The 24,006-nt window shown below is 46.2% G+C and overlaps 8 protein-coding genes across 8 annotated transcripts; 3 read left to right on the forward strand and 5 right to left on the reverse strand.

The window, feature by feature from the left end:
• Positions 1-5,141: 5,141 nt before the first annotated feature.
• Positions 5,142-5,990, reverse strand: YALI1_E33760g (uncharacterized protein; the record flags this gene model as incomplete). The annotated part of the gene is made up of 1 exon (XM_504511.3): positions 5,142-5,990. One exon carries the CDS (start codon positions 5,988-5,990, stop codon positions 5,142-5,144), a length of 849 nt encoding a protein of 282 aa, XP_504511.1.
• Positions 5,991-7,185: 1,195 nt separating this feature from the next.
• YALI1_E33777g (uncharacterized protein) lies at positions 7,186-7,754 on the reverse strand (the record flags this gene model as incomplete). The annotated part of the gene is made up of 2 exons (XM_068283147.1): positions 7,186-7,688; positions 7,733-7,754. 2 exons carry the CDS (start codon positions 7,752-7,754, stop codon positions 7,186-7,188), a joined length of 525 nt encoding a protein of 174 aa, XP_068139248.1.
• A 1,469-nt stretch (positions 7,755-9,223) lies between these two features.
• YALI1_E33799g (uncharacterized protein) lies at positions 9,224-9,895 on the reverse strand (the record flags this gene model as incomplete). The annotated part of the gene is made up of 1 exon (XM_504512.3): positions 9,224-9,895. One exon carries the CDS (start codon positions 9,893-9,895, stop codon positions 9,224-9,226), a length of 672 nt encoding a protein of 223 aa, XP_504512.1.
• A 1,682-nt stretch (positions 9,896-11,577) lies between these two features.
• Positions 11,578-12,930, reverse strand: YALI1_E33829g (uncharacterized protein; the record flags this gene model as incomplete). Its single annotated transcript, XM_504513.3, has 1 exon — positions 11,578-12,930. One exon carries the CDS (start codon positions 12,928-12,930, stop codon positions 11,578-11,580), a length of 1,353 nt encoding a protein of 450 aa, XP_504513.3.
• A 1,320-nt stretch (positions 12,931-14,250) lies between these two features.
• On the forward strand, positions 14,251-14,973 carry YALI1_E33843g (uncharacterized protein; the record flags this gene model as incomplete). The annotated part of the gene is made up of 1 exon (XM_504514.3): positions 14,251-14,973. One exon carries the CDS (start codon positions 14,251-14,253, stop codon positions 14,971-14,973), a length of 723 nt encoding a protein of 240 aa, XP_504514.1.
• An 800-nt stretch (positions 14,974-15,773) lies between these two features.
• YALI1_E33858g (uncharacterized protein) lies at positions 15,774-16,571 on the forward strand (the record flags this gene model as incomplete). Its single annotated transcript, XM_504515.3, has 1 exon — positions 15,774-16,571. The coding sequence occupies one exon, from the start codon at positions 15,774-15,776 to the stop codon at positions 16,569-16,571; it is 798 nt and encodes a 265-aa protein (XP_504515.1).
• A 2,229-nt stretch (positions 16,572-18,800) lies between these two features.
• On the forward strand, positions 18,801-20,960 carry YALI1_E33888g (uncharacterized protein; the record flags this gene model as incomplete). The annotated part of the gene is made up of 1 exon (XM_504516.1): positions 18,801-20,960. The coding sequence occupies one exon, from the start codon at positions 18,801-18,803 to the stop codon at positions 20,958-20,960; it is 2,160 nt and encodes a 719-aa protein (XP_504516.1).
• A 65-nt stretch (positions 20,961-21,025) lies between these two features.
• Positions 21,026-23,365, reverse strand: YALI1_E33934g (uncharacterized protein; the record flags this gene model as incomplete). The annotated part of the gene is made up of 1 exon (XM_504517.3): positions 21,026-23,365. The coding sequence occupies one exon, from the start codon at positions 23,363-23,365 to the stop codon at positions 21,026-21,028; it is 2,340 nt and encodes a 779-aa protein (XP_504517.3).
• Between the last annotated feature and the right edge of the window lie 641 nt (positions 23,366-24,006).

Raw genomic sequence — 24,006 nt, forward strand, 5'->3', positions numbered from 1 at the left:
GACTTGGAGCTTAGCTCCTAATCATATTATTGGTTGGATGAGTACGGCAAGTCCGCGGTCAGATCTAGAGGAAGAAGAATAACAATAAGGGGAACTACAGTTTGTTCTTTCGAATGTGCTTCAGCTTACAGATGCCGTCAAGTGGCGTTCGAACGTGTACAGTTTACAGTATGCCATGAGATGTTAGGTTCCTTCTCGTCGATACTATCTCGTGCTCAGAATAATACTTGGAGTGGCATGTATATGTACTGTACTCTCTCACTTTAACATTGTCTTGATCTCTTATTTTATTACATTGAAAGACTCTACATAACATGAACCATGACTAAGCACTAATTAACACTGGGCTATCATAGCAACAGCACCCGTCTACCATACGTCTCGCCGACTAAAGCAATACTAAACTCTACAACCCTGGTCTGAGTGTGCAGTTAGTTTAACATGGGATCAAATCCAGACCTCCGAGTGCTATCATAACTTGGTTGTTATGTCCAATACGAGCTCAACAGATTTGTCGGGAGATTGGAACGAGCCCTGTTGATTTCAAACATTAACAAATAAATACTTGATGGATGTTTGAAAGATTTTCCAGTATAAAAAGTAGATGATAACTACGTTACCCTCAATCTCTCGCTGTTACTGTAATTACGTGTACTTGTAGCTACGAGGAGTTCCTGATAGAAGATACCAACCCTATAAGCATCATAATCATAAGAAATGAGATATTGCCGATTATAATCCACCATTGGTCTGTAGCTAACTCTCAGTGGCTCTCTTCAATAGCCATCTACAGTAACCCCTTTCATTGACTCTACATCAGCACATGAACCGCTCGTAAAAGAGACCGCACAAGTGAGACAGTCGCTCTGCAGCCAGATATACGAAGGTCTAAGCGTGAGACATGGCGTGGAGTGTAAATACGCGTATTACTTGTCGTGTGATCTGAGTAAAGGGGATTTATTTGTAGATGAATAATATCTCTGGACGAACTGCTGGCTGTGTTATTGGATATGCAAAAGGATGAAGATTGATGAAGATGTTACTGTGTGCCTCCCTACTTTGTAAGGAGGTGCTCGTAGATGCATGTCAGAATTGACAGTGATGGTAGATACAACAAGCAGAACTTGATGTCTCAGCACTGCTTGATTGGACGTTCTATATATCCTCGTAATTGTCACAATCTCACGAGTGTAACCATTCTCATTAATTTTCACTACTGACAAACCTCTATGAACCCAACTCGCAGCCGTCAGAGAACCACGGGAGTAACCCCTTCGTCCCGATAAATGAATCGACATTACCCGAAGACTCGCAATTATCCGACCTCTTGTCGTCACGTGATCACCCCACCAAGGAACAAGTCTCATCGCATCTTAACGACTTGTAAAAAATGTTCGTTAAGTCGTGTGCAGATGTTCCAAACTCAAAGTTTAAAATCTAGACTGCTTTTTCTCAGCCTGTATGCCCATGCAGAACGAGACAGGTTACCGGTACCGTTCGGGACTTGATGCCTGTTACGTGAAAGAAAAACTAAATAATTTATCTCACTCACCTCGTCCTTACAATCATTAATATAGTTTCCACTTTTTGCCAGCTCCATTTCTTCATCCTTGAACTACATCATCCCACATGTTAACACTTAGCTCAACCTCTGAGTGCGTCATGTTATGCTAAACCCTCGCTCTTGCGTGCATTATTCTGCTTGGTGGCATGCATATTACAAGTGCATGAGGTGGGGAAGTGGGGCTGATAACTGTTTTAGTGGAGGGACCAAGGAAGGGATGATGGACATATGCTCGTAAGTGGGTTGCAGGATAAGATGGGTCACGTGATACGGGAAGTAACGGCTTCCTGGCGTCATTGTTGCGATAGCGCGAGTTTGAGGTTTCATCGGAGTTGCGGTGATATACGGTCGCCCAAATAGCCCAGATTATAAAATCCAATTGGTGAAGGTCACGAGATTGAAGTCTTGGTTACGGATTCTACGAGCCACTCTGTATCCTGGTCCGGCCCAGATGTCAGTTTCTTCTCGTGACTCCTTGTATTTCCCCACGAGTGCAACCGCGAGGCTCCACATGTGCTAGGTGTTCTAGGTCGTTACTACTTTTACCAGGCACAAAGAGCTGGCCAAGTACAATAAGGATGACATCTTGGCGTCTGACGTTGTGGGGTAGTGGAGGGTAGTAGAGGGGGTTATATTGGTGGGCAAACGAAGTTTCGGGCTTCTGGAAAGTGCGTTTTGCAACTGTTGACGAGGAAACCCATCTGGTGGTCTTGGATATCCGTAGTGTTTTCTATAGCCCAAGTTTTAAAGACGAGTATGTACACTGTACGACGTAGTTGTAGTTTCCTCTCACATCCGTCACATCTGCGAGCGCCAGTAGCTGTACAACATACGGTTGAAACATATTGGCAGGTGAAACAGAAAACAAGCCCAGTGCCAACGTCATATTCATTTGAGACCAGGTGCGGCAGGTGGGTGTACGGTTACAGCAGAGAGAAATAATATTGCAGGCTTTTGGGTGGTAGCTATCTCGTTATTCAACCCCAACTAACTACTTGGTGGAGGTTAAAGTTGTACTTGAATGGCGCTAAGTATTGTCCAGTAACAAGGAGCCTAAGCAACGTAACAGTTGAACGACGACAATGACAAATGACCTCAAATGCCACCTCGTGTACATGCTCATCTCATGACAAGGATCCCATGTGGTTCAAGGTTTTCTTTTTCCGGGTCGTTTTAACCCTTATTCGTCCTTTTGGTGCTGGTATTTCCCTTGTCGAACAACTTGTTTTATCTCGCACCAGCTTTGTTCGGAACGGAACCTACCAGAGTCACCGCTCCTAAAGTTAGCCTTCTAGCTCCTTGCTTTGGGTGGTGAGACAAAAGGCGTAAATAGACTCGTTGCGGGGAATTATGCCAAACGCCTGAGAACAGTCTATCGGAGAGTCCAGGAGCAGTGGAGTCACGTGTACAAGCTCCTGGCAGCGCGCCACCTGCTGCGGATACCCCACATCAGTTTGGAAATTGCGTTACCACACTCCTTCCCTGACTTACCCGGCCGAAGCTAACGTCAGGAACACAACGTCTTCCCCGCCCACACTTGAAAAACCCAAACGAACGTGATTGCAAGAGAGGAGGGGAGCGGGGAGCGGGGAGAAAAATGCGGTGGTATATTGCTGGGAATTCTCACAGATACAATCCCAGGCTATGTGCTCTCGTAGTCGCTACCGCAACTGTCGCCACTTGTACAAATCGAGTTCGGGCTCCGTGGAAAAAAGTTAGTGTCTCTCGACGATCCTGTCGATCAGCGGGGAAGAATGTAGTCCGGGGTAGTTTCAATTAGCCAATACCGTTTTATGAGAGTGTAATTGGAAAGAGAGCAAGAATCGGAGTAAAAGGAGAAAATGGAAACTCATCTCCGACCCCGACGGATTTAACTGGTTTCACGTCAAGCGTGGTGGTTTTTTCCGGTCCGTTTACCGTGCTCTATTGTCTCATCCTCTTACGGTATCATACATTACTGGTCTCGATCAGTATCATGAAACGGCCCGATTAACAGAAGACACGGAGAAAAGCCATCTGACATAGCTGGATATTGATGCCACACGTATTCAAGGCGTGCTGTTCTACAAGACAATAACTACAGTATCCAACATCCCAGACGATCATCAAAAGGCGCCACTGTCATTCCTCTACAGCCACTTTTACCGCACCACAACCAATCTCTTCGCTAATAGGCGCGCTACTTGACCTGACCCTGTCATGGTTGTACCTGCCAGCCCAGACGCTTCCTCACCCACGAGCTTGTTCTCTCGCAGCCAGCTACCACCCTGCAAACCCTATGTGTAAATTCCGCATTACCCATGACAACCTTGTGCGCTTAAAGTTTGGCTAACAAGCAGTTGTACGAGGTGAGACAGGATGTGTTAGGAGCTAGTGGCGGCGGTGGAGCTATGTGTATTATGTAATCACGAGATGGGTGTGCTATTCGAAGCTGTTTCTATCTCTAAGTTTTCGTTGGTGCCTGGTAGCCTACCAGCTGATCAAGATCGACAGCCCTACGTTTATCAGGCTACTTCTAGTCACGAGGTCAGCAAGCTTGACAGAGTTGAAGGTAAAAGGCGTGAGCCTTGAGAGAAAAAGAAATAGAGGGAAGAAACAGCCAGAGTATGCCGTCCCCATGACCTCCTCGATATGGTTAAACTTGCAAGCTCATCCCCCGGGGAAGTCAAGCACAAGACCCTGAGCTGTACAGCATGTATAGTCTGTTGTTATGTCCGGGGTAGTCATGTATTGACAGCTCTTGCTAGATATTCAGAGTTGACAACTACTTGTGCAAGTACAGTACTTCTACGAATGCTAGTACGATACCGTACAAGTCGGTATTTGTCGTCTTCACCCGAGGTCTCACTTTCAGCTCTACAGTATCGCCATGTTCATTGTCTTCTGTAAGGTACATACAAGTGGTGCTGTCCACTTCCGGAGACGCACAATGAGTAACAACTACTAGTGGATACTTACATCCACATGTACGCCGGATTGATACAACCGTACCTACATTAGCACTATCTCCGGGACTCCATATGCAATTTGAAAGTCGTTTTCTCGTCTCCTTAGCCATATTTTCGCCAGCCGAGGTTGCAAAGTCGTATTTTCATCTGACGTCTTGGCGCGCGTCCAGCAGAAGCCCACTCCAACTGCACGCGTTAGACAAGCAAAACCAAGTACATACCGAGTACATACAGGTTGGCAATCAACAAAGAGTATTCGAGTACCAAGAGTCCAGGAAGGGGTACAGATGCGAGGTGGAGATGATCTGTTCTCTGCAAAATAATATCGTGAGTGATTAATAAGAGAGCGTCCCGAAACGGAAACAGTACCTAGCAAATGCAACTGTTCCTGAAAGCTAGAGACGTTGCAACGTGAATCGATATCACACTTTTCTCTCCTACTACAAGTTTACTTTAATTGAACAACTCGTGGGCTCTAATTCTCAACTTGTTAAGATAATGATAAATATATTGTTAGATGCTATCCTCCCTGTGTACTGAGCCCTTCTGCTCGTATATAATAATGTGTCATGTGGTACAACGCCGTGTTGTACAAGAGTGCCTGCCTCTATTCTTGTGAGATGGGTTGATTACCTCGAGGTCTGGGTGGTCTCGTACACCGACGAAGCCCCGCTAAAGGTACCCAGTCTCACTCGATCGAATATGCTCTTGCTGGACTTACTGCTTCCCGCGCTTTTGTTACTTTTCTGGGAAGCCACCGATCGCGTGCTCTGCGAACTGCTCATGACGGCAGTTGCCTTGGGCAGGCTCTCCTTGAGTTCTCGCTGGATAGCCAGGGTTCGGGCTCGAGCCTCCGACCAAGATCGCGAGTTGATGTAACTCCAGCCGGCCAGGTCGGGTCGGGCTGTCTGAATGACCGTGTCGAAGGAGATTTGAGGGTCGTAATTCTCAGCCCAGTTGCAGATTCTCTTGAGCGCGTGCTCAATGTTGAAGGGGTTGCCAGTGAGCTCACACAGAACACAGTAAATCTTCATGTACTCGAGAGGCTCGGAAAAGGCGGCAGGATGGAGGTTGACGAGGGTCTCCAGAGCAAGCTGGTGGCCTGCCATGTCTCCGAGATCGTGGAAGGCGGCGTTTCGGAATCGCTGGTACCAGTTGACTCCGTCGCCGCCTCGAACGCCCTTTCGGGTGAGCTCCTTCCACACGAGGTCCACAGGAGGAAGGGGGGAGCAGGCAGCAGCCCACTTGTCGAGCTCGATTTCGGCACGGTTCATCCATCGCAGCCACAGAACAAAAGATCGCTGGTCTCGGATCTCGGGCACGTTCACCCATGAAGAGGTGACCATCATCAGTTGTTGTTCGGCCTGAGGATGCACGGGGCCGTCTGTGGGAAGGTAGGGCATGGCTCTGACCTGGCCTCGCAGAATGTACTTGCCCAGCAGTTCGCAGCCGTGTTTGTCGTTGTATTGGTGGGTCATGGTGATGATTTGGGGACGTTGTTTGAGGGCTTCGAGGGAGGGTGGAACCAACTTCTTATATGTGGGCGCATGGGAAGAGTGGCATCAGCTGCATACCTGGCTCGCTTATTTTGTGAAGTTTATCAGACAATAGCGTTCAGGTGGGGGGGGAGGAGGGGCGGAACATATTTTTGCAATAGAGAAGAATTTGGCAAGTTTTAGGATATATATTAGAGCAGAATACTTCTCTCAGTATGAAGTCCAATTTTCCCGTTATTTCTAGCCCTCCAACAACCCGTTTTACACCCCTTCATTTACTCGGAAAACTAAACACTCTAACTAAGTATCTCCCTCTATCACTTTGCTTTCTTCCTACCCCACTTTTGGCCCAAATAGCTCGCAAAAGGACTTATAACAGCTTCTCGAACCCGTCCTGACTTTGGGGGATCAATCTAGGGTCTCTTGCGCATTCCTTGACTCGATTTACCCCCAATATACTACTACCTGAATGTACAAAAAACCGCCAATTACACTTTGCACACGTAAAGTTTTTCCCACCTGTTCTGCTGTTTTTTCTTCCTCCTTCTATTTTTCGTTTTTTAGCCTTCATTCCCATTTTGTGATTCTGTCCAAACTTAGTTGGACCAGCGTTTGAGTTTGCTTTTGCAATTTTTTTCCTTTTACCTCTCTCCAAGGAAAGCCCAAACAACAGCCCTGTATACAACAGACACAGCCCCAGAAAATGGGGAAGGTCGAGGGGCAGATCACGTGACCCAACCCAAAGCTCCCGACATGTGAAACTCAGTGGAGATGACGGGGGGAGGGGGGATACGAGCCCATGAATATGTATAGTGCGGGAGCGGCTGGGAACTAGTCGAGGGGGAAACGATCGAAAAGACGATCTTAATGACCTTTCCGTATTACCAATAGCCCAACTTTTCTCTCACTTTAAGTCTCTATGAAGGTGGTCACACGACACGAAAACGTTAGCATCACTGAGTATAACGTAGTTCAATGTCAAAAGTTTGCACCGAAAAGTTTTACTAACAGACCACAAATGTCCGTCGTCACGTGAGTTCGGACTGATTCGGACTCGATCACTACAGTGTCGAGGGTTGTGTCAGTCGGTGTCAGTTGGTGGTCTCGATTATGAGTCAATGATCACCGGCTAGTAGACACTGGGTTCCACGGACACCTAGTGTGATTGTTGAGACAACTATTCGAATTTTGTCGTCGTGGCTCGATTGGCGGTCTTTATTTTCATGCCCTCCACTACAATACCAATAGCCGGGTCCGGTTCTGTGGTAACATGTCTCGATCGCCAGTCCCGTCCGAACTTCCTATTTCGCATACGGACGCCAATGACACCTTCCGTAAGTCCAAATAGGGGCCGATGCTTGCGCTTCTTCTCCGGCGCTTCTTCTCCGGCGCCAACAGAAAATCGGTAGCGAGTACGCCAAACGAATACGATAGATGGAAGCGAGAGCATCTCGATAACACTACCGATTGGGGACAAATGGAGTGATCTTGATTGAAATTTCAGCTGTTCCCCCTTTCCATCCCGCTCTACGGTCAACCTGCCAAGCGCCGGTTTTTCCGGTCGATCGACAGATCTGCAGATCAGCAGGGACGTGGAATGACAACACGTCGTCACTGGTGAGGTTAGCAGGGTTGGGAGGAACAGTAGAGGAGGTACCAGGTTTGATATCAGCGGCCAAGCTTAGTATTTTGGTCAATTTGCGATCTTTCAGCTCTTGAACTACAAGCTGGATCCCTCTCGATCATGTAACTTCAACGAGGCTGGAGACTGTAGGGTTGACACTAATTGGTGAAGTAGAGTTCTGTAGCCTCGTTGGATGTGGTTAAAGATCGGCATGGTGCTGTTGGCGCTGTGACTGGACAGACCGTATCAGTCGTACAGCATTTGAGAAGTTCGAGTGGAGTATCTCTGAGAGTCAATATTGAGGGACAAGAATTGTAGCCCACTTGACGTCGGAGAAATGATTAAGACCTTCCTAATGTAGAAAACGTGAAAATGTCACTGACACTGATCGTTGAAAGTGCGCGGACTCCCTCCAACGTGTTTGCGCAACGGAGAATCATGTCAAATGGGGCTTCCAGAAACCTGCCTGATGCGCCCTCGAGCGACTGGAATAGGAAGTTGTAATAAAAAAGAATCGTTAAGACGACGGTGGAAAGTTCCCGATGAAAAATTCTCACATTCAGTTTGGAAAGTCGACTCTTGAATAAACGGAGCTTGTGGTGGAGAACGCGCAGTGTGCGGTGGGGATGGTGGAGACAGTTGTTTCGTATCTAAACGTGAAATAAATGGGTACAATATACGAGATGTTAGACCCACAGGAGTCATGTGATGGAACTAGTAGGTTAGGTGGATAGCCTGGACTATATTGGATCTGGTGGTGGATAAAGTGAAGTGAGGGAGTTCACAGGGTGGGCAGATAGCAGTTGGTTGGAGGGTGTATTCGAAGAGACGTGAGAAAGATTAGATAAGCAAAAGGTGGTCTTAGATTTTAAGTATACATACAGGCCGATAGTCGACTGCTAGATTACTGATTAATGATAATTCCTAAGGTCTGTGTTTATCGGCCTACTCTATCATATTCAGGACCCTTAGTTTTAGATCGAAACGTTGATGCCGATTGTGAAGTTCAGTCAAGGATTCAAAACTGTCAGATAAACATGCAGATGTAGTCTTGGTCCCTTATATTGGAGCTTGAGCCTACGAGTAATCCAGCGCGAGGATCGCTCTTGAGAGATGGTTTTTGCGACTTCGCAAAAATGGAAGCATGGTATGACAGCAAGTTATGGTCTTCGATCTGGTGCCAGTACTGATTAACAGATGTCTTTTACTGGTGCTGTAGTAATACTACTGTTCGTACACCGTACTTGTAGTAATGTATGTAGCATACATGTGCTTTTAATGTCGTTGCTATCCTTGAAAACAAGAATCAGAGATACGCCACAGAATTATCTGTACCCGTACACTCTAGTATCGTACATAACTGCTTGCAATTATATCACACTTGCTAATGTATACGGGCTATACGGGCTCTTTGTTACCCACCTTGAGCTTGCAATAATTGCAACATCGTTCACAGGTGGCATTCAGTACAATAGTCTTGCCAGAACTCTACGAGTACACTGCCCTTCACGGTCATAGTCATATAAATTAATTAGTTATAGAGTCCTGTAGTCAGATATGAACCAGAACCTGTTCAGAAGTGCTGTGCTCTTCAAGTGCTCTTTTTCTTCTTCTTCATGATACGTCTTTGTTCCAGTGCTCTCATCTTGAGTTCGATCTTGGCCTCAATCCACATATGCACGACCTTATCGTTCCACTCTCTGAGATCCAGGTCGACTCTCTCAATCTCTCGATCAAATGCACTTCGAGGCTCCCTACTGTTAGTGAAAACGCACATCTTATCAAGGGCATCTAGAATGTTGTAATGGCTATCGGTCATCTCACAGAGCATGCAATAGACCCGTAAGAACTCAAGGGGCTCGAAGCACGACTGGGGGGCAAGCATAATGAGAGTCTCGAGGGCCACTTGGTGTCCTCGCATAGGCCCAAACTTGTCGAATGCAGCCTGTCGTCTTCGTTCAACCCAGGAGCCCGTCTCAGAGCCCGACGCTCCTCCAAAATGCACAATTTCGGCCCAGGCAGAGTCCAGGGACTGTGGGCCAGCTTCACAGATCTGAATTTCGGCAGCATGGAACCACAGGCAGTATCTGAGGAATGAGAACTGACACTTGACCTGGGGAGCTGGGGTGATGAACTTCTCTGTGTGCTTTCGGGTGAGTGTAAGGTTGGGAGCAGTCTTGAGGCATGTCAAGTTGCTCAGATGCAGTCCCAAGATGGTCTCTCCAAGCTCCTTTGAATCATTCCAGGTGTTGTATGAGTACATGTTGGCGGTGTGTAATGAGTGCTCGTCTAATGAGTGTCTGTGTTGTTGATCCGTGTCAATGTTGCGATTGACGAGTTTCCGTCTGGAATGATGGTGGATAATGGACGTCTGAACTTCGTTGAATCAGCACAGGTCCCCTTTACTGTTATGTATATATATATATTTTTCATTTCATGGGCCATATTCACAAAACAGACTATTATCTCCGATGGAATGAAGTTAACTTTAAGACCTCGATCCAGGAGGGATTATAGTCGAGTTCACGACATGCAAAGCTGGTAATTAGTAAAGTTGAGTGTGAAATTTTTACAGTGAGCCGTCATAATCGATACCATGCTTCTAATTCTACTATATCTCATCTTCCTCACCAAGTTGATGGCATCTCAAATCAGCCCCCTAAACCCAAACGCGTAATACAGGAATGCACTGGATCAAAAGATATGCAGAGCAAACCTGAAGCAGCCAAAAGAGTGTTGGGCATGGACTGGACAATGGGCCTATATAAACGGGCACAACATTGACTGGAATGGAAAAAAGACCTCTCCAAGTCAAGATACAAACTGTTTCATTGACACTGACACTGGCTGAATCAAGACCGTCTTCTCTCCACGTCTTAATCTCCCTTCCGGACATAACGGACATTGCAGATGATGATGCATCTCAAGGCGCATCTTCCTGCGTGAAAAACGCGTCGAACGGCTAGCCAGATTACGGTAGAATGTAAGGGCAAAAAAGGCGGGATTTTACGTGTTGCACGTGCCAAGTCTTACGCGATTATTTTGGTCATCCTCAATTCCACGTGACTTCCCCAAACCGACTCCTATGAGCCGTATTGATCTCTCAACCATACTCCCCTTCCCCGGTTACGGTTTAAGACATGCAGTAAGGAGTCGATAATATGCGATACAATCAGAAGGTCCAAAAATAACACCAAAACAGACCGTTCTCGACCCGTTTGGGACAGCAGAAGACGACACTGGCGATCCTCGCGTGGTTGCAGATGAATTTGATTGCAAGTGAGTCGCACCATCAGTAAGAGTGGGCCCCTCCACCCTCTCCTTTTGTCATCAGGACTAGAGAGAGGTGATGGCATGGGACATGGCTGTCATACAGTACAAGCAGCTGCTACTTGTACTGAAATTCGAAAAATACATTTGCTTGCAGCTATAATATCACTGTGTTTTGGTTACACTCATTTTACTCATGTTTGATCACAGCCCATATTGCTGTCTGTACTGCCACTATGGTATGTTGTTCCTGGATCTGCTTTGATGATCAACTACGAGTACAAGTATGTAAGTATGTACTGTAGCTACTTGTAGATGTTACTGTATTTACTGCACTTGTTTACAGTCCAGAGATATTCTGGGCACAGATTCAGTAGCGAGCATTCGATTGCATCTAGATCTGAATTGATGTCTTACACAAGGGCTGCGATTTAACAAACTACACTATGTACTCGTAAAAGTAAGTACATACTGTAGTTACAATGTACTTGCACGTATATCATAGCTACTTGTACATATACCGTAGTTACATATATCGGTTTACCTATGGTGGATCAATATTTCACCTATACTTGTACTCATGCTTATCATTATTCCTGTCATATACCAACCCATGCATTTCCATACATTCATCTATATATACACCCCCGTACATACTCGTACATATGAGAACTATTACTTTTTGCCTAGCTTGAGCCATTTGGGAGTACCGGTCATCTTCCTTTTGGGCTTGGCCTCAGTAGTAGAGGGACCTCCAGAGGAAGGAACATCTCCCTTTGTATCACTCTCTACCGGCTTGGGGGTCTCCACAACAACTCCAGGCTTCAACACAGCCTTAGAATCAAACTTGGCTAATCCTGGGAATTCAACAGTTACCAAAGTGTTGGTAAGAAAACCCAGGTCAGTCATCAAGCGCAGAGAAACGTCGTTGAGCTCCTTACGAGGATAACTCTGCCATAGTCTGAACTTCTGATCTCCTCCCAGGACATTGTTGACGGTATCAACCATAGAACCCACCGTGTCATTCTTTGAGTACTCTGTCTCTACATAGACTCCATCAGGGAATCTCAGTCGCACCTTGACACTTCCCAACTGGTTGATTTTTGCCTGCCTCTGCTGATCTCGCAGCTTTTCCGTCAAAAGTGTGCTTCCACTCTTATTGGTGCCTCCAGTCTTGCGGATGGTGCTGATATAAGCATGTGCATGAGCAGTAGTTGGCTCAAAGTCATGATCGTCAGTAGGCACAGTTGATTTACCTGCCTCGAAAACCTTGACTGATTTGGAAGCAGGGTTCTCGCTTTCATTGGCCTGTTCATGGCCATCCATGAACTCGACATTGTAAGTTCCCTGTCTGATATAACTCTCCTGGTCAACCTTATGGCCATCTTCAGCTTCGCGGATGTCCAGCTTTCGCTGGAAGTTGATACCCGATTTCTGCTGGAAGAAATCGAGCATTTGCCCGATCGTCGTAGAAGGGGGGAATTGTGAGTGCAGAGATTCGCTGAAAGAGGGCGGTAGCGAGACCACAGATAGAGAGGCGTTCACAAGCAGCTTCTTGGGAGCTGCAGTAGAGGAAGTAGTAGAGGCTGGGGCTGTTGACGGAGTAAACCCATGATCAGGTTGTGTGGTGCTGGTCTGAGGAGAGTCAGTAGACTCGGTGGCATCTTCTGGTGTCACAGAGACTGGAGACAGCATATTGTTCTGAGGCGTTGCTGGAGCAACCACCTTGTTCGTTTCTGAGGTAGCCGGTTGTGTGGCGACTGGTGCTGGTGATGCAGTCTTCTTCGCGCCCAATCTCACGAGCTCCAGCTTCTGTCCCTGCGCAAAGTTTGCCAATCGAACAGTATCGTTCAAATCAAGCAGGGTGGCGGCGGGTTTTCTGCCTGCAGCCAGGGTTGAGGTCTTTTTTAGTCCAAAGTTGCCCTCCAACTGGAAATGAGTCACAGCCTGATCTCTAAGAGTGGTCAAAGGCATCATTGGAGTTGTGGGCAGCTTCACAGACTTGAAATTCCACGTTATCGTCGTCATTGTCGCGTTTGTATTGAAAGCGTAGTCTGTAGACAGTATTTTGGACACCGATATTGGAGATGACAATAAAGTTGGGGTTGGGAGAAATATACTGTAATATTAGGAAGAAAGGTGTGGAATATAGAGATATCGCTTGTACTGTACGTGGATTTTGTGGAAGATTTCATGTGTGAAGAAAGTGAGATGTGGGTATCATTGAATATCAGCAACTGAGGAGACTAGGTCGATTTGCTTCAATAGTCAACCTGATCTTCTATTGTTACGGTTGACGGGTACTAGAAGTTTCTAAGATTCCGTCTTATGAAACTTATTTTGGTGATTTACTTGAAGGGAATGACAAGAGACGATCGAGTGAGTATTTTGTTTATTCTGTGGATTTAATAGCTGTTCCAATGGAATCATTTAGTGTGTCAGTCACTCTGAGTCAGATGTATTCCCTCTTTTTTATATATGTATCACGTAATTACTTGTACTCATAATTTTTAGACACAGCACCTACCAAGTCGTTGAGTGAAGCTGGACAGTACATACTGTAGATCAGAATAACTTGATAGGATGTGGATATGATTTCTGAAGGCTTCTTAAGTTACATTTTTATTTTACGGAACTGTTTTATGATGCTCTATCAGCCCTTTTTGTCTTCTGTCACCCAACAAGGTGGGCTACTGTAGCCTTCGCGGCACATTTCTCAGATGAAGGGACTTTCCAGGGACCAACCATTGGGTTCAATATTGGAGCCATCTCGGTTTTAAAAGCTGAATTGTGCTCTGTTTTCTACATGTAAGTTGGTGAATGTAACAGATTGTTCGCAGCTCCTGCATCCATCCTCATTGACACCCACCAATGAGCATAGTTTGGCTACACCACTGATGAGTACACTGTACCGTAACTGTACCTGCCGGCGTACTTCAAAAGACGTGATATTGATCTGAGAGGTTAGCTGAAAAACTAAATCAACATGCAGCCTTCTTCTTTTCCCGAAAAGTCACTCATTTTCTCGCAGGTGTGCCCATTAGCAAAACACAGACTCTCCAGCCCTTCCTCATAGAGTTCAAGCGTCATCAATTGGGTATCTGACCATACTGTACTATATCTTGGCCAATACAGATGATGAGTAAATTCTGAAAAGCGCATTCTTTTCTAAGTAGACTAGAAACTTGATTTCCTTACTCACCCCAACCCCATATACGCGTACATGCCACCTGAATGTCACTCAGGGCATAATACCCCACCTGTGGATAAACTCTATTCTTCCCCGGATATCTCCCACAGTGACCTCTCTTCTATCACTGTCACCTAACACACAACACACCAAACACAATGGCGACGCTTGCAAGGACGGCCAAGATCTTTGGACTCTCGCTCGTTGCTGGAGCTACTGCCATGACCGGGTACCACTTCGGTGCTCTGGGGCGTCATGAGCTGACTTATCCGGTTGCTACCGAGAAGGATCATTTTCACTCCAAGGAGAGCACCTTTCTTCACAACAGTCAATTCGCCAAGGAGCTGCGGGAGAAAGGTTTTCGTGAGACCCGTTTGAGTGAGAAGATTCCTCTGGAGTACTCTCGAGGATTCCTGGAGTCGTTTCTGAAGAAGCCTGGATACCTGACCGTTGATCCACTGCTGTTCTACAAGCGGTGTGATGACGGAAAGAACGGTGTCATGTATGCATTTCTGCACGTCGGCGACCATTTAAACGGACACACTGGAATCGTGCATGGTGGTTTCCTGGGCACCCTGCTGGATGAGTTTGTATGTCTGGGGGCCTTCCCCAGCCTGCCCTCTCAGCAGTACGGAGTGACTGGCACCCTGGAGATCAATTACCGACAACCAGTTCGAGAGAACCAGTACCTCATGGTGCGAGTGGAGACTAAGGACATTCAGGGCCGAAAGGTAATTGCTGACGGATCTATCGAGAAGTTTGAGGGAGGTGATCTGTGGGAGAAGAAGAAGCAGAACGTGCTTGCTGAGGCTGAGCTGGTGGTCATTGAGCCCAAGTGGATTAAGGAGATGACTCAGTACTTTAAGAAGAAAGACGAGTAGTAAGGATCTGGAGATGAAGGCAGTGTTTTGGCTACTGGACTCAAAGTCTGCTCGCTCAGTCAGAGAGAAGCTACCACGTGAGCAGCAATGAGGTGGGACAATAAGTGACCATGTCTGTTTTGTTAGATGTGTAACAATGTTTTTAATTTGTTTATGTGACACTGGCGGGACATGTTGTCTCAATGGGAGATGTCGATATAGAAGCTACGAGTAGCGAACTGCGAGGCGTTCAGGTCATACCGGAGGCCTATTGTAGGAGGTGTGAGGAGGATGAAATACTTCAGCTGTATTCAGCTACCCTAATGAATTTGCTGAAACTGAAATATTAGATCCTTCAACAGAATCATCATATCCTCAGGCTTGCCTGGTCCCTTTTAGGATTGAGCTCACACAGATGTCTCTTATCCGTCATACAGAATTTGAAACGGTATAGTCAGTAAAAAATTGATAACCACTTACAGTCTACTGTATCGTACCAAAGCATCAATGTTCTCCATGAATTTTCACTACAACTACAAGTAGCTTCCGTTACAAAGAATGCGTGTCTGAAACACACTATAGACCATTTATTTAGCCTTCTAAAGTCACCAAAAATATATGTTGTGTCGAATTTTAGAAGTTATAACATTGTACCACAAGTTCTCGAAAAACGTCTACTCATCTCGCTCCTTACTGTTCCACAACCCCCTCCCAAGCCCTTCATCACCACCGATTAAACTTCGGCCTTATCGAAAATAAGCTCATGGTTGTACATATTTTGATGCATATTTCTGTCCACCTAATTTTTTCCTCACCACATCATGATCCAGATCAAACGCATCAACGACAAGTATCTGGTGTTTAAGGTAGAGGACATCCGGTTTCTCCGGCAAGAGCATCTCATTGGAGGCACGTTAATCGGTACGCTACCTCAAATCCCCCAACAGAATGTCTTCTGTGGCCTGCCACTGCAACTGTTCAAGGAAGAGGTGATATTTCTGATGAAGAATGGAATTGCAGAGGTTGTGGACGATAGTGCAAGTCATGTGACAGCCCTTACTTCCCAAACGCCTGAAGATATCGAAAACTACGAAAAACAACGCCATACAGCCCAGCAACTGCAGATCAAGGAGTATACAGAGGGTATGCTTGAGCGACGTCGGCAGGCTCTTGAGAAGAAGGGAATGAGCGGGAAGATTGACAAGGAGGTTGTGGTTGCTACTGATAACGCCATATCATACGTCACTGATGCTACCACTACAAATGAGACGCTGGAGGGATACAACATGTTCAGCAAGGAGAATGTGCTGAGCGACCTGCTAGAGCACGTGACTTCGGCTCAGTATTATATCTTCAACTTTTTGCATTCCCGAGGGTATTTCTTGTCACCTGGCCTGCGGTTTGGAGGCAATTTTTTGGCATACCCCGGAGACTCCGTCAGATACCACTCCCATTACATTGCTATTGGCAAGGAGTATGAGGAGAAATTCCCCATCAAAAGTGTTATTGTTGGAGGAGGGCGTCTTGGAACTAATGTAAAGAAGTGTCTTGTTCTTGGGGGAGAGAATGACGAGGGTGGGGACAGTGTGTATTGCATTGAGTGGAGTGGTTTTGGTTAGATGAAGAGTGGGTGACAATGTACATACTATAATGAAAAATGATAATAAAAAGCTGAGGGATCTGATTGGGTTGTTGCTACTTATAATATAGATCGTTGACAAAGACCGCAATGTTTTCTTTAAGAAACCTTTGTGGTGTTGTTTATAGGTTCTTTTACAATACAATGTCAAAGGGTTTGCCATATGATCTTCATTTTGGTGTCGTATGAAAAATTACGGCGAGGAGATGAAACCATCAAGAAAAACAACTGTTGACGTTCACCAGATATACTGTAGAGCTTCTTTGAGCTTCACAAAAGCTGTCGCTTCCTACAAAGTACAAGTACAAGTACAAGTACATAGATATTCCTGCTCACACCAGAGCCCACCTTGATGCAGCATGTATTTGTACAGTAGCCTTACACGTACAATAGGAACAAACAGAGAAGTGTGGTGATGTCGTCTTCTCCTGCCGACTACAGCAACGTAGTAAATCCCTTGTTTCCACGTGACCATTCAGTCGATTTTCGTTTTCGTTTTCCTTAACCATTCGTCTAAGCTCTCACCATCAAGCTTGCTTGCGGCTATACGCTGTTTTTGGAATACAGTCTACGAACATTAACTACTGTACGATAGCTATGATACTGTATTACAGTAGTCTCGGGAAGAGGGACTCGTACGCCCGTCGCACTTTGGAGACTCGATATGAAAAATGGAGAAAATTTATAAGATAATAAGCAATGGTATCAGAACTACTTATAGCTACAAGTACCCTCGATTTTACCATTGGCATTATTTTGACCACAACATTTTCAGGATTTACCTCATCAAGTGCACAGCCAAATGTGGCTTGAATATGTTCGTCGAGGGGCCTCTTCAGAGGCAAAGCCCCGGCGACTCATGGGGCTCACACAGCCAAGCTATAATCGGCGCCACACCTGGAGCGCGGTTAGCGGAGAAGCAGAAGAGGAAGTGAGATATATGGTGAATAAATGAAGCGTTGAATGAGGGAAGAGTGAGATATTCAGAAAATGAATGTGTGTTTGCAGCATGGTACGATACATGAAGCACCTTACTGTAGTATGCACCGCACAGAGACGACTCTCAACCAACTATTGTGTCATTGCTGTCAGCTCGATTATGACACCAGCCCCTGTAACTAAAGTGAGCCTCATTCAGCCATTTAGTCCGTGAGTCGCAAAGACAGCTGCCTCGAAAAGACCCCAACCAAAACGAGCAAATGTGGCTTGACCAAAGTGGAGGAAATAGCGGACATGTAACACTTGACTTGACTAGCCCGGGTTTGCTTTTGATAACAGATATTATGTGGCGTGTGTGATAAAAACAGACCCACAATGGGTGTATCGCCGTGTCTCGGCTTGATTTCAGCCCAAATGTCTTTTCCCCAGCCAGTGCGATCTCCACTTGGATCCTCCCACCTACCCCATAATCTCCACTCCAGATCATCATGCCCACCGCCCTTGCAGTAGCTTATCTGAGGTGTGTATCAAGCAACAACCAAGCATTGCTACTGTACGATACTGTAGTCCCTGGCTAAGCACCAGTACGCCACACACTTGACAAACACATGACACTACAATATTCACAAACACTTGGCAACACAGCCTGTTACACATCCATGGTAATTATTACACACTTCTTTCTCCGTTCCTTGGCTCCCACGCAAAGGTTTCATTTCATCTAGGTTGGTGCCGAGATTCGAACTTACAGTATTGAACTTACCACCGAAATAGAAACAGCCTAAAAAATGTTCTGGCGAGTAGGAACCCCACCATATCCGCTTCCCATACAAACCATCGGCCCCACAAGCCGTTATATAGCACTTTTGAACCACAAACACGGTGTTGTGCTTTCTCCAGAAGACCCCCGAAAAAGTGTAACATGGTTAAGATTCCCTTTCGGTCGATTTCGGTTCATCTTATGGGGTGCTACAAATCGGATTATTATGAATGTAACGTCTTAGCAGGCTCGGTAAAGTGTTAACAATCTCGTCAGCAACGGGCCAAGACTCCAACTTCATCAGCCAAGTCTCTCCAATCTTAGGAGCAGTTCCATTTCCGTCCTATTCATATTTCAAACTCTAAAAAGCACCCCATCTGTGGCGTCCCTGTCTCATGTCCTCCAGCCACACTCATTTCATGTGGACAGAAGGATGACAAAAATCACAGTCTTTGAAAGCGCTTATAACCCATCCAATATGTCAGAATCCGTATACCAACTTCTTTCAACATGGCTTTGAAGCACGAACTTCCGCAAGGTGCGGGCTATGGAATGGTGATTGGCATCGGCTTCGTTTTCGCAGCTGGAATTGTCATCACCATGCGAATCGCCAAAAGATACCTCAATGAGCACGCGCAAACCTCAGAAATGTTTATGGTTGCCAATCGATCTGTTGGAGTCGGCCTAACCGCCTCAGCTGTGTTTTCGTCTTGGATGTGGGCCACTGAGACCTTGTGGGGTAGTGTTGTGGGCTACAACTTTGGAGTCAGTGGTCCCTTCTGGTTCTCGGTCGGTCTGGCGTTCCACATCTCACTCATGTGTGTGGTTGGAATCCAGGTCAAGCTCAAGGCTCCCAATGGACACACAATGCTGGAAATTGTCAAGTTCAGGTACGGAGTGGTCGGTCACGTGGTGTTCATGGCATTGTGTCTCATCAACAACATCATGAGTTGCTCGTGGATGATCTTATCAGCCGCTGCAGGTATTGCTAGTCTTACTGGTATGCACATTGTGGCTAGTTGTATGTTGATTCCCTTTGGTGTCATTCTATACACGGTTGCAGGTGGTCTGAGAGCCACTTTCCTTACAGACTACGTCCATACAGTCATTGCCCTTGTTCTGCTCATCTACTTCTCCCTGGCCATCCTCCTCCACAAGGAGATTGGGGGTATCCATCAGCTCTACGATATGGTCATCCAGTATGGAGAGTCAACCAAGATCCTGGGAAACTACCAGGGCTCTCTGATGACATTCAAGTCCGAGGAAGCCATTTACTTTGCGATTGTCCACACTATTGGTAACCTTGGTCTAGTCATCATGGACACTGCTTTCTGGCAAAAGTCTCTGGCTGCTAACCTCGAGGCCACCGTGCCCGGTTACATGATTGGTTCCATTTGTATCTTCTGTGTCTCATGGGCTCTGGGAACCATCTGCGGCCTTTCTGCTCGAGTCATTGAGAATCTTCCCATCTTTCCCAATTACCCCAATGGCTTCTCGGCTGCTGATATTGGAAATGGTCTCGTTTTGCCTTACACCGTTGCCGCCCTGCTGGGTAAAGGTGCTAGTGCAGGTATTGTCATTATGCTGTTCATGACCGTTACTTCCACCACCTCGGCTGAGATGATTGCTGTCTCCAGTATTATCTCATTCGATCTCTACAGAACCTACATCAACCCCAACGCCTCCGATCGAGCCATCATTGCTGTATCTCACGCAGGAGTTATCTTCTTTGGACTGTTTGCAGCTGGTTTTGCTGTCATGTTGCACTACGTCGGTACCGATCTGAACTGGCTGGGATACTTCTTGGGTATTGTTATTACTCCTGGCGTGTTCCCTGCTATTCTGACTTTGCTGTGGAAGCGTCAGTCTAGAGCTGCCGCCACTCTTGCTCCTGTTCTTGGTCTTGGAACAGGAATGGGTTTGTGGCTTGGAACAGCCAAGTACTACTCTGGTCACATCAGCGTTGAGACACTCGGAGCTTCGCTTCCCAACGTCTGGGGTAACATTGGTTCCATGTTTGGTTCTCTGCTTTACTCTGTGGTGATTACTCTGCTTCGTCCTGAAGACTTCGACTGGGCCAAGTTCCAGAAGATCACTCTAGTCAACGAGGACAAGATCGCCGATAGTGAGAGTCATACTGAAGGTGAGCTGGTCAACACCGAAAAGGGAGACGAGTCGGGAACCCACACACCTGAGTTCCCTCTTGACAAGAATGAGTCTTCCCCTGAAACTTCAATCCACGAACACTCTGCTACGATTCCCACTTTGACCAACGAGAACTTCTTCCAACCACGGTTGGTTATTCCTCCAGAAATCCGAGGTTTCAAGCGGTTTCTGTGGTATATTGGTTGGGAAGTTGCACCTACAGACTACTCCAACCACCCTCTGGGTCAGGATGCCTTACCTATTATCTTCAAGTGGTACAAAGTGGCTGTTATTTTCTCCACCACGATCTTCCTGATCACCTGGGTGGTCTGGCCCTTCCCCATGTACAGAAACTGGGTATGGGGCAAGAGCTTCTTCACTGGATGGGTGGTTGTTGCTATCTTCTGGAATTTCCTGGCCTTTGTTTGTGTCTGTATCTTCCCTCTATGGAACGGCAGACACACGCTCTACAAGGTATTCAATGGCTTGTACCAGGACATCTTCCATAGAAAGCGAAAAGAGTAGAAATACTGCTTATTCAGGGTAATTTATAATGCGAGTGATAATAAAATTAAATGTTTTGGTTCCAACTATATACAATCCGTGCTTTTACCCTCCTTGAGACACTTCAGGACCTCTTCTACAGTCTCGGTAACTTCATCTCCAATGTACAAATTCAGATCAACCTCCAGGCCCATCCAAAGAGGATGGTCGTCCATAACAGGTCGCTTCAAGTCCCGAGTACGGAACACCTGCTTCTTTATTTTTCCAAGAACTTGTGAGATCTCTCCAGCCTCTTTTCCATCCATATCGTAGCCAACCACATCCTTGTAGAAACGCAGAACCGCAATAGCACCCACAAAGTCACCTGATCGAATGAAGACAGGGACGATGTCTATTGGACTGCATGAGTGGACCTGCTGCTCAGCAACCATCTTCAGAAACAGGTTTCGAGGAGCAGGAGCACACTCTTCATTCACCAGCTCCCACTTTCTTACACCGTCACTGACCCACTCACCCTGCCATGCTGAGTCAGCTCGTGGGGAGGTGCCAGCAACTGAATGAACATGAGAGGGCTTTCCAAGAATCGCTCTGTCGCCTTTGGAGCGGTAGTAGTCGGTCAGAATCTTCCACAGCAGCTTGTACAGCTGGGAAGAGAAGACTGCAGCTGTTCGTAGATGGTCATGAGGACTATACTTGTTAAGCGTGATATGATTAAACTGCCTCCATAGGGATCCGTAGTCCTTCTGCTTGTGATAATAGTTGACGACTGCAGAAATTGTACTAGGACTAGGCTTTCTTTTCTTGGAAAGAAACAGCTCAAGGATATTGTTGAACTGTTCATCGTCCTGGGTCCGCGCATAATGTCGAAGAAACACCCCCCAAATTGCAGGTGTGTCGGTTTCCAAAAGACAGACGGCCTTCTCGTAGTCATGCTTCAGATAATATGTTGCCATGGCAACCAGATGCGAACTGTCCTGCTTAACTCCATTTGCCTCCATCAGCTCAATCACATGACCCACCCTTCGCTTATCAAAGTACGTCAACACATTGAGCCAATGGGTATAGAACAGTGGAGTTGTGAGTAGTGAGGGACATTGATCAGTCAGAGTCTCAAAGAGCTTGATAGCGGCATTTGGATCAGCACGTGACTTTATGTTTGAGTTGTTATTAGATTCCTTAGCCACCAACGCTGCCTCAGTTGCTAGAATCAATCCAATGTCGGTATCACTGGTTAGTAGTCGTGTCACACGTGGATCTTTGATGAGTTTCTTAATGTCCAGTCCTTTCATGATGTAGAGTCTAGTAAGCTCAGTGAGATGAGCTACAGACACTGTCTTGGCACTCAAAGCAGTCTCCAACTGCTCTTCCGACTCGCAAAACGGTCTCTTGACTCCCCCACGCTTGGTGATAATGTTTGTGAATGTGAGATTCCCCAAGCTAACGGCTGGATCACGTGTCAGGATGGCTTCAGTATCCTGCATTTGTCTCAGAAGCTGTTGTGACCATTTATCCATAGTTTCCGAGTCTGTGGCTGTCTTACACAGGTGCACTAGCAGATTGCTCTCAAGCCAACTAAATTGAGAGATGATCTTTCCTGCTTCGAAATTGGCGTCCTTGATTCGCCCCAGAGATAGCAGGACTGCAACTCCAAACTCGTGATACCATCTCAGCTCTTTGACGTCCTGGTTCTTGTGATTCAGCCGTGCCTGTTGGTATTTGAGTGCTTTCTGGGCTTGATCTGAGTCTAGCAACAGCTGCAGGTACTCCATTTCATTGTATGGGTCCACTCTAAAGATGTTGAGAGGGTAAAATAAGTCACAGACAGTCTTCATGTCTCTAGCTTGATCACTAACTGTTCCCAACTTGGCGAGGTTGAAAAATGCCACATACTCTTCGGGAGAGAAGATATCGGCGTGATTTTTTGGCAGCACCTCCAGAGCATCAAACAAAAGCGATCTGTCGTCCTCCCGTCCTCTCTGAATAACTGTGACGTTTGTAGGATGGGCCATCTGTTGCTCACGAGCCTGCATGGTGAGATGAAAGAAATGTAGAATGTTGTCTCGAATCTCGTCTCGATTCAGTCGGTTTTGTCGTGCTTCCTGTTTAATGGCAGCGATCATGCTGTATTCAGAAGGGATCTCCATCTGGGGATTGTTGTCCACATTTTTATCGAACTCTTGTAACGCTTGGGTCTTAGCAGCTTCTTGTTGGGATGCTGGGAGATCTTCGAACCGTTGAAAAGCGGGCTTTTTGAATGGATCAAACGCCGAATTCGTTTTGGGCGCAATTTTCGTGCGTCCTGCCTTGGTCCGGAACGTTCGAACCAGTCGTAGCATCATGGACAGCTGTGTAGTAGTGAGAAATGTTGATGCACACTTTTCACTTATCGGATAGTTTCTGAACTCTAAGTGGGACCTACCAGACATAGTGGCAAATTGGGTATGGAGGGAGTAAAGATGTATTTGATGGTATAAGAGAAACTATTCCACCATTTATAATATCAAAATGATCCCCGAAGGGTCAATCTTGATGGTTGCAAGTAATTCCATTGTCTCTGTTTTCTTAATAGAGCTACTTGTAGTAAGTAAACTGCACATCCACGATTTTGACGTGTTAGCTTGTGCGCTCGCTTTAGCTACGATACTTGTACATCTATCTCGTGGCTCTGTAAAAGTTGCGTCCACACTCACAGCAAGGTCATGTGACTGCTGGCAGTTTGACAGGCCCTGAACAGAACAGAGCAATCAAGAATAAGAAGAAGCAGCCTCCTGCTTCCTGCTTCTAAATATTCGGTATTAACGTGACCTTCCGATAGATTATAATGTCGTTGGTGAAGCATTATTCAAGTCGAGAGAAATGGGCTGGTACAGAGGGTGTCGGGGTCCGTATAAGAACAATAAGTGATGATTGGAGTATGTTATGACTATGAAGGTTATACTGGTTTATTCAGCAGCGTTTTTAAAATGTAATCCTAACATAATATTTCAGCTTCCTACAACTCCGATGAAATTTCGCCGGTCATGATTTTTTGGCATATATACTGGTCTCAACCCAAAATTTATTTTGG

This window comes from Yarrowia lipolytica, chromosome 1E (assembly GCF_001761485.1).
Source record: "Yarrowia lipolytica chromosome 1E, complete sequence".
NCBI lineage: Eukaryota > Fungi > Ascomycota > Dipodascomycetes > Dipodascales > Yarrowia > Yarrowia lipolytica.